At 40.5% G+C, this 10,018-nt stretch overlaps 1 protein-coding gene across 1 annotated transcript in view; it reads left to right on the plus strand.

The window, feature by feature from the left end:
* Window positions 1-8,097, plus strand: part of LOC110288120 (serpin B6-like) — a 10,056-nt gene extending 1,959 nt beyond the window's left edge. The window contains exons 2-7 of the mRNA XM_021154559.2: window positions 595-769; window positions 2,899-3,051; window positions 4,123-4,240; window positions 5,583-5,725; window positions 7,137-7,292; window positions 7,594-8,097. Of these exons, the coding sequence (XP_021010218.1) occupies window positions 595-769; window positions 2,899-3,051; window positions 4,123-4,240; window positions 5,583-5,725; window positions 7,137-7,292; window positions 7,594-7,986 (1,138 nt within the window). The 3' untranslated portion in view covers window positions 7,987-8,097. The remainder of the gene's footprint in view (window positions 1-594; window positions 770-2,898; window positions 3,052-4,122; window positions 4,241-5,582; window positions 5,726-7,136; window positions 7,293-7,593) is intronic.
* The last annotated feature ends 1,921 nt before the right edge of the window (window positions 8,098-10,018 follow it).

A 10,018-nucleotide genomic window follows, 5' to 3' on the forward strand; every position in this document is an offset into this window, starting at 1 on the left:
AGGAGAAGGAGAAGAAGAAGAAGAAGAAGAAGAAGAAGAAGAAGAAGAAGAAGAAGAAGAAGAAGAAGAAGAAGAAGAAGAAGAAGAAGAAGAAGAAAGAGAGCAGAGTTAGTCTGTGATAAACCAACAGTACTTCCAAAATCACTGCCTGAGTAAAAAGGGCATACACTTGAATTGCTAGATCCTCCTGTGTCCTTTCAAATGGATAGGCAATTGAAATGCTCATTTCAGCAACATGGATGAGCAACATGGACAGGTGACTTCTGAATAGAGAGCAACAAGACATTAGGATATCTGAGGCTTCTCTATGAGGATGAGTTCTATTCTCCAAGCATTCAGATGTTTTACTTCACAAATCCCCTCCTGAAAGAAACAAGATGTTAGCTATTATGCCATTGGACTAGAAAAATTGAGTATGCATGTAAAGTCCTTATTTTTATTTGTTTGTTTATATTGTGTGTGTGTGTGTGTGTGTGTGTGTGTGTGTGTGTGTGCCCATTGTTCACTGGGGTATGACAGTATTGGTGGGAATGAAGAGCAAACCTATGTATCAGCCTGTGTTTATGTGATATTTATTGTAACCCCTCATTCCAGTCTCACCATCATGGATCCTCTGACGAAATTAAATGCTAAATTTGGCTTCAAACTTTTGAAAGTACTGGATGATGACACCTCAAAAAATATATTTTTATCACCCCCAAGCATTGCTTCATCAATATCCATGACCTTATTGGGAGCAAAGGGAAACACTGCAAGGCAGATAAGGCAGGTAAGGAGCATTATTTCACAGCAGATAAATAATGTGAACTGTCAGGTGAGCTAACTTCCATACTCCAATATGACATAGGGGTGTGACTGAAGATGTGATGGGCAGAATGAATTTCCATGCTGGACCCCAGCTGTAAAATCCAGATGCACTGGAGGTGACTGTATGTGAGGGTTAATTTGGGGCAAAAATAACAAGGGCATGACACCAAGGCCCTAGACCCTCCACTGTCTGTTGTCTGGTGCTATTAGGTCTCAACCCTCCTACAAATAGGTTCTCCGCATAGTATCTTGACTTTTGTCTCCAAATGGCATCACCCTCATCTGGAAAACCAGAAATAGAATGTTTGGGAATTTTGTTAAATGCAGTAATTTATTTGCAGAAGTATATGAACTTTAAAGACAGGCTGCCCCATGATAAGGTAGGTATAAGTACAGTTCACACACCATGAATGTCAGCTAGGACTATGTAACAAATACAACAGGTTGGGAGGGTTAAATAACAGAGTACTTTCTGGTAACTCTAGATGCTAGGTATTGTCCCGGCCTATGGGACAGTCAACAGGGACTTGGGGGGTGGGGGCATCTGTGGAGAGAATGGGGGGACAAGAGATGGTGAAAAATGGACAGCAAATCAGGAGGTCTGATCAAGCTGACAAATTTGTATTGTTTCCACACAGATTATATACTCATAGAAGCAGGATATGGGGTAAGGGGTGTGTGTGTGAATACACCTGTTCTCAAGAACAGGATATTGGCTGGGTAAATAACAGGAAAAACAGAATAGAATGGGTTGTTAGGTACCTGTTCTCAAGATCTATAGCTATTTGTTCTCAACTGGGCTAGTACTTTCCCAGAGAAGCCAGGAATTTGTGCCAGTAAGCACTTATGGCTAACAAGACAGTTAACAGGCAAGCAAGGTCACTCCTAACAGGGTATTATAAATCCAGTAGGTGGAAATCTGGTTTTCTATGGCTTATATGGCATCTTTTCCCCCATGGATGTCTAGGTCATGTTCAACTTCTTTTTCTAGGAATATAGATTGGGTTTACCTTATACTAACAACTTCCCTTTAACTTCATTGTACCTTATAAAACCTTAGCTCCAAATACAGTCATATACTGAGGAACCATGTGTCAGATGTCACTATGCCAATGTGGAGCAATACATTCAGAACATGGGAGGAAGGACACATTACAGCCTCTGAACTGTAATAATTCTGATTCACAGTTAAGTGGGCATGTCCACAGTCTCCTATATTCCAAGGATAGGGATATCTTCATTTATTTCTAGTTGTGTTTGATGCAAGTCTTTCTTATCGATGGACATCTTAAGCTATAAATTGGAATTTTGGATTACCTCTTGCTAATCCAGAAGCTTTTTATAAGACATATGTGTTTGTTTCTTCCTTTGCCTGCTTCCCTACTGGAGAGAGAGGCTAGAGGCTTGATTTCAATTTAAACTGTCTCTCATTCTTTCTCTTTTATTTCCAAAAATATCACATCTAGTGATTGACAATTCGTATGTTTCCAATGGGACTATGGGAAGTTATTTATATAGCTTTTCAGCAGGTTTGGAATGTCTAAGGAACTGTATCTAAGGTCTGGCTTCCAGGTATTCATTCTTGACTGGGATCTTCTCTTTCAAGCAGCTTTGTGTGGTGATGTTAACTCCAGGATTTTCCATGTAGCTTGGATTTCCTTCCACCAAGGTAGCTGAAAACAAGAGATGAAACCTGGCTGCTGTCAGGCCTTTTAAAGCACAGGTTTAAACATGTTACTCCGTCAATTCTGTTGGTCAAATCGTTCTGGAGACAGCCTAGACCAAGATCAGGGAAGAGAGTGAATGGCCTGAGGTCAGAAGTCACCTGTCCTTGAATGATAGCAGTTCTGGTTAATAGTCCTGCTTGCATCAAGAGCAACATTAGTGACCATGAAGTGCCAACTCTATTCAGACCAGTGCTGACAGGGCATGGTGGAGGTCCCTAGAAAGAGAAACTTCAAGGTCATTTTTTAATTGGGTTGTTCTTTGAGTGGCAGCAGGGATCTATGAAATTCTGGGGATAAGTTTAGTGGTGACTCATTTCCTATAGCTGGGCCTAATGAAGTGGTTTTTAATCTGTTTTGGTTTTAGACACTTTCTTTGGATAAATGCAGCAGTGATCCATGTGAAGATATCCACCAGGACTTCCATTTACTTCTCAATGAAGTGAACAAGACTGATCCTGGGATCATACTCAAAACAGAAAACAGGCTCTTCGTGGAAAAGACATTCCATATTAAAGAAGTAAGTGTCGTGTAGTACTTAGATACATTAAGCTGAAGTTATCTTCTAGCCATTGTTTAGTCTTATACACAGGTATATACATACCTTCAACACATAGGCACAGATCCACAAGAAATGTACATTTGCCTTACCCATATAAAGACACAATTGAAAAATTAAAAACAGTTCACTCAAAGAAGAATTAAGTATGTAGCCGTGAGATGAGCTGTTTCATAGAAATATTGAGAAACTATTCCATATACACTGTAAACATAATGGAAGTTTCAGACCATTTATACTGTATTGAGATTTGTGTTGTAACAAGGCAGAGTGTGGGTGGTCCTCAATGACATTGTTTCATAGATTATATCAGCAAGTGGCTTATTCATTAATTTGCATTGTGCTGCTGATCATTTCCATTTAAGGCCTTTCGTGCCACACCAATTCTTCACTACTGTTCAACAAAAAACACACCCCAGAATGGTCAGTGTTTTTGTGAATTTCTTATCCCCCGCAACTGAGCTCACATGATGACCATGTGACACATAGCTATCCATATTCCACATGGTAAAGTAAAATAAATTAACATGATATACTCAATTTCATAGTTTCCTTGGTGACTTCCCTTATGGCTGTGGCTATAGGTGACACTATTTTGAGTGGTGGAAATTTGTATCATGTTATCATGGAAATCTTCGATAAAAGGTATGGCCCACAAACAGCACAGAGGTTCCATAGCACTTGTGGAGTTAACCTTCACTCTATCAGTGCCATGGCCTGCTGCAGTTACAGCAGTATGATACTACATCTGACTGTGTTCCCAGTTATCTCCTTGAGCCTCAGTTACTAATATTTAAAAGATCCAACTGTTTGTCATGTTTTTTAGTGATTCTTATCAAAACCAGCACCTTACCTCATTTATAATCTAAGGTTGAAGAAAGCCAGAAACAAGAAGGCTAGATTTTAAACTGTTTTTGTGTATTTGTTTGCAAATCATTTCTGTATATCTGATTTTCTGTTTCCTTGCATAGGAAAGGAGGCTGTTGGTGCTAAACACTTTCATGACCATGTAATTATGTTACTATGTTTCAGTCTTTTAAAGATGCCAGCCAAAAGTTCTACAAAGCAGAGATAGAAGAACTCGACTTTAAGGGTGATACAGAGCAATCCCGACAGCACATCAACACCTGGGTAACCAAAAATACAGACGGTAAACACAGAGTTACTCTATTTTTGTTTGTTGTTTTGTGCTGAGATTTGAATCCAGGACCCTGAGAATGCTGAGCTGGATCTTCTCTGCCACTGAGCCACACCCCATCCCTCTAAGCAGTTAATATACATTTTAAAAAGTGGTACATTAGTTTCTTTGTTTGTTGTAAGTTTGTGTATGTCAATGCATAACTATAGTCAGGAAAACACACAAGAGTTGGTTTTCTCTTTCTACCACTGGCTGCTAGGGATTCTACTCAATTCTTCAGGTTTGGTAGCAAGCACCTGTACTTGCCCAACCATTCCTGTCTCTCCTCTTTTAATTTTTGTTTTTGGAGACAGGGCCTCTCTATATACACAGTCCTGAAACTCACTAAGTAGAACAAGCTGAACTCAAACTCAGAGGTTTGCCTGCCTCTGTATCTCAAGTCCTAGGATTAAAGGTGCATGCCACCGTACCTGGCTTTTTAGTCTATTTTTAATAATCATTGTGTTAGTTCCTTCACAAGTGATCCAAATGTAAATATTAATGACCATTTGTTCTTTAAATCGGGACTTCTTTTAACATGCCTTGATACTGAACCAAAAGATTTGAGTATGCTAAGCAATATTTTGCCTAGAGTAAAGTACTCTAACATTGATCTGCATCTTTAGCTCTAAATCAGGAATCAGAACTCTCTCTTTTTCTTATTTCAGGACTTGTCTGTGTAGCCCTGGCTGTCCTGAAATTCACTCTGTAGACCATGCTGGTACAAACCCATGCTTTCTTGTTGTTGATGTCAGTATTGTTGATTTAAAGACAAGTGTCCCTTTATATTGAGAGAAGTGAAAGGTCTTATCTATGCTCTTGACCAGAGGAGGATGTTGCACAATTTGCCTATGATTCCTTGGCATGTATCAGCCTACTCTGCTTGATACTTGGTTCATTCTTTTCTTTGTTACTGTTCTAATGCTGTGAAGAGATACGAAGACCAAGGCAACTTTTATAAAAGAAAGCATCACACTGGGTGCTTGCTTATAGTACTTATATGTTTAGGTCATGATCAATATGCCAGGAAGCAGTCAGACATGGTGCTGGACAAGTAGCTAAGAACTTTACATCTTGATTGACAGGAAACAGGCAGTGAGTTAGACAAAGTGAACCTGCTGAGTGTTTTTAAATCTTAATGTCCACCCCCAACAATACACCTCCTCCAAAAAATGCTATACCTACTAGTTCTTCCAAAACAATTTAACTGACAACTGAGCATTCAAATCTATGAGTCTATGTGGGCCAGTCTCATCAAAACCATCACATATCTAATTACTTTTTTATTGTTGTTTCTGTTCATTTCTTTTTTCAGAAAAAATCAAAGACCTGCTATCTCCAGGTTCAGTGAATTCAAACACTAGGCTGGTCCTTGTTAATGACTTCTACTTCAAAGGATACTGGGAGAAGCCATTTAATAAAGAGGACACCAGGGAGATGCCTTTCAAAGTCAGCAAGGTAACTATAATGCAGTAACCAAGGATACTACTGAGCAAGTTTCTCTTTTCACACTGGCTTCTATAAAGAGGCTCCTTGTGGAACCTGTGCCTCCCATGTTCCTGGGCAACTTATCATCCAAGACTCTCTTACAGCCTGGGGGCCTCTCTCTTCCCTTTTTTCTTTCAAAAGTTGGCAATGATGACTTCAGGGTACATGGTATCAGGCTGGCCCTGCTTCTGTCATGGGCTATGCTGTCAATGGTAGTTATTAAAGGCAAACCTGTTGTCAGAGCTCTGTAGTGTCCTCTAAACAGTCTTTTATAGAACTTTGGAGATATGGAAGTGTAAACTCTAGATTTGTATGAGGCTCCTTGTGATCCTGAATGAAGCCCATTCCTAGTAATTTACTTCAAGAGTGGGCACACCTTTCTTTTCAGAGTGTCTTCCAACAGGGCATTCTTGTGTCTTCTCTCTCTTTTAGAAGTACCATGTCTCCAGAAGGCTGCCACAAAACAATATGAAGGGAAAATAACTTTTCTCACTCTATTAGAAAAACAGCTGTGAGCAGATGACCTCTGTATTCCTGCCTTGCAGGTGGGATGCCAGAGCACTGCCAGCATGTACTTCAGTGAAGGCAGAATGCAATCTGAGATTGGGTCCCCAGCCCATGTTTCCCAGGATGAGAAACAGTAGGGGATGGGAAAACTGCTGCAGTTTTCTATCTCCAATGTACAGAGATGCTGCTGGGGACCACAAGGAATTGAGAATGGTGGTCCTTGGGCCATTTTTTCCCTATGCATCAGGCAGGAAGGAGATGGTTAAACCTGGGAAGTGGGGAATCAAGTTTGGTTCTGAATGCATGCTAAAACAACAGAGGGTCTGGAAGACAGGCCTTCTCCAGGAGATTTAGACATGGCTCCTTAAGACAAAGGCCTCCCCCTCCCTCCATGGCAATCCTTGAAGAAGAAGTTACTTCTGTAACCTAAGGAGACACCCATAAACATACAAGAAGCCTATAGAACCCAAAGAGATGAGACCAGAAAAGAACAGACTGGCTACATAAACAAGACCCAATATTTTGCTGCATACAGGAAACCCATCTCATGGACAAAGACAGACACCACCTCAGAGTAAAAGGCAAGAAAACAATTTTCCAAGCAAATGGTCACAAGAAACAAGCTGAGGTAGCCATTCTAATATCAAATAAATTGAATTTCAACCTAAATTATCAAAAAAGACAAAGAAGGGCACTTCATATTCATCAAGACATGTGAAGTCCAAACATTTTCATAAATTTAGAGATCATGTTCTGATAGAATGTCCTACAAGTAAAATTTAAAAAAAAAATGTACTCCCAGAGATCATGACATTATTCCCCTGTTGGATTTACCCATTGTGTCTTGTTCCAAATTAGTGTTTATCTGTTACAGAATGAGGTGAAACCTGTGCAAATGATGTTTCAGAAGTCTACCTTTAAGATGACCTATGTGGAAGAGATATCCGCCAAGATTCTGTTGCTTCCCTATGCTGACAATGAGCTGAACATGATCATCATGCTTCCAGATGAACATGTTGAACTGAGTACGGTAAGGAGCATGGGGCCTTGATAGAGCTTCAAGAGAGAAAGAATGGCAGTGGGTTTCTGCCAGGGCAGCTCTCCTGGGCTCCCATGATCATGTTGTTATCTTATATTCATTTGTGTGTCTGGAATTGAATCTAGAGCCTGGAGCAAGCTTGGCAAACAATAACCACTGAGCTGTTCCCTAGCCCTTCCCAATTACCAAATTAAGATAAAGTCACACTTCCCTGGGCACTGTAGTGCTTCACAATCATCTCCAGAATGCTGCGTATGACAGAACTGTCCTAAAATTTTTAACTCTTTTCTAGTTGGAAAAGAAAATTACTTATGAGAAATTTGTAGAGTGGACAAGTCTGAAGAATATGAATGAAGAAGAGGTGGAGGTTTTCCTCCCACGTTTTAAGCTGGAGGAGATCTATGACATGAACGATGTTCTTTGCAAGATGGGCATGACTGATGCCTTTGAGGAGGGCAGAGCAGACTTTTCTGGAATATCTTCCAAGCAAGGCTTGTTTCTGTCCAAGGTCATATATAAGGCCTGTATAGAAGTGAATGAGAAGGGCACAAAGGTTGCAGCTGCCACAGATATTGTGATGATGGGTGCACCTCCAAGTACCCTCACCTTCCGTGCTGACCACCCCTTTATTTTTACCCTTATGACCGAAGAAATTGTGTTTATTGGCCGGTTCTCCTCTCCCTGAGGAAAAGGTGTTTCTGTCAGTATTTTACCACTCTACATGGTTTGCCTGTGACCCACTTTATCTTATCCATATGTGCAATGACAGTTATGAAATAAACGGCTTCATGGCATTCCATCTTTGGAATTGAGTATTTGTCTGTTTCTTGGAAAGGCTTTACCTATTATCTGGATTTGCACACCTGGGGGGAGGTTGTATTGCAGGCTACAGAGCTCATACCTTCTGTAAAATGTTATGGCTTTCTTCAGTGAGTCATGTAGGCTGACACAAGAGAAATGGTGATGTTGTCGCTTCTTCACCCAGTTGCATTCAAATCTCATCTCACTTTAGTGAGAGAATATGTACAGTGCAGGGCTCTGGGGGAAGTGGCCATGAGGACAGACTCAGTCTCTGTGGGCAGCTCAGGTCCCATTCTGGGGAAAGCAGAAGTACAGTGTACCAGGACTCAGCTCCATGAGAAACCCTCTTCTTTCTCTTTGATTCTTTCCTGGACCTGGGGTGTGTCATGAGCCTCTTTGTGACAAAGGCATGTGCAATTTTCAGGGGAATATGACAATAAGAAATAGTGAGTTTCCCTTTCATAGGAAGTACAACAACTAAATGAATGCCTTAGAGTGATGGGGGCAATCCAGTGCAGAGGGTTCTCCATCTTGTATTCTTGATAAGGCCATTTTATGAATCACTTGAATTTGATCTCATTTATGAAGAAAGCTATGGAAAATTACCAACTCTATTTCAGGACTTCAGGCTAAAATACCTCAGGTAACTTATCTTGGGTTCTGTTCAACTACTTGCTTCTGCAAACATCTTTATATAGATGCTGAGTGAGATACTAGGATATAGTTTTAGCCTTTAAAAGCCTCTTGGTCTAAATGATCAGGACTGCAGGTAGGTACCAAAAGCCTAAGTGTAGCCAGCTAGAATCAAGACTTTCAATTGACCAGAAACTGTATCAAGTGTTCATTTTAGGTGGGCTCCCTATAACATCAGGTTTCTGTACCCATATTTTCACTTGCTGAAAATGTAGTCACAGCATTGAGCAGATTTCTATTCTGCTGGGGGACATGTCAATGGAACAGCAAAACTGCTTTAGAACTAAAGGAGTGCAGCCCACAGGTTTGCACAAGCACAATGTAGAGGCAGAGCCCTGAGGACTATGTTTCCTAAGGACCTCATGCTGTTGTGGAGTTTCACTCTGCTTGTAGCCCTCATGGTGATCATTATTATCACATCTATCATAACCTATGAGTTGTATGAAATTTCTAAGAGGATTTATAGCCCCTCCCTTGGCAGTGTCACTGTCACTTACAATAATTGTGATTGACCTTTTTTAATCATTGCACCTGGAGCAGATTAATGATTCAACCATCACCCTCAGAAAGAACTTAGAGTTGTAGATTGTTATGAAAGTTAGTTTGCTAGGGTTTTTTGTTGTTGTTGTTGATTTGTTTGTTTTGTTTAGTGGCTTGATGTAGAAAATCTTGGAGAAGAATTTAAAGTTCAGGAAGGCACACTTTTGATCACTGAGTGAGGATTTTTTTGAGGTCAGGGAACAAAACAACACTATCTCAACTAGTAGCATCTGGCATGCCTTTCTTGCTAAAACTAGACTGGTGATCAGGGTGGTGATTAATTTCTTTCTCTTTAAAAAAAAACTATAAAAGACATTTATTTTAATTATAGTATGCAAATTTTTATGAATTATTCCATTCATTTACATTTCAAATAATATCCCACTTTCTGGTTACCCCTTCACATGCCCCCGATTCCACAACCTTCCTCTCATCCCTCCCCTTTGCCCTATGAGTGTACTCCATCACTACCTACCCTCTCCCTCCCCACCCCTCCAGCATCCCCCTGTGCTGGGGAATCAAACCTCCACAGGACTAAGGATCTCACCTCCCATTGATGTCAGACAAGGCCATCCTCTGCTACCTATGTATATGGAGTCATGGATCACTCCCTGTACATTCCTTGGTGGTAGCTTAGTGCCTAGGATCCCTGGGTGGTCCAGCCAGCTGATGTAGTTCTTCAT

The sequence above is a fragment of the Mus caroli genome, unplaced genomic scaffold (assembly GCF_900094665.2).
Source record: "Mus caroli unplaced genomic scaffold, CAROLI_EIJ_v1.1 scaffold_13079_1, whole genome shotgun sequence".
In the NCBI taxonomy this organism is placed as follows: domain Eukaryota; kingdom Metazoa; phylum Chordata; class Mammalia; order Rodentia; family Muridae; genus Mus; species Mus caroli.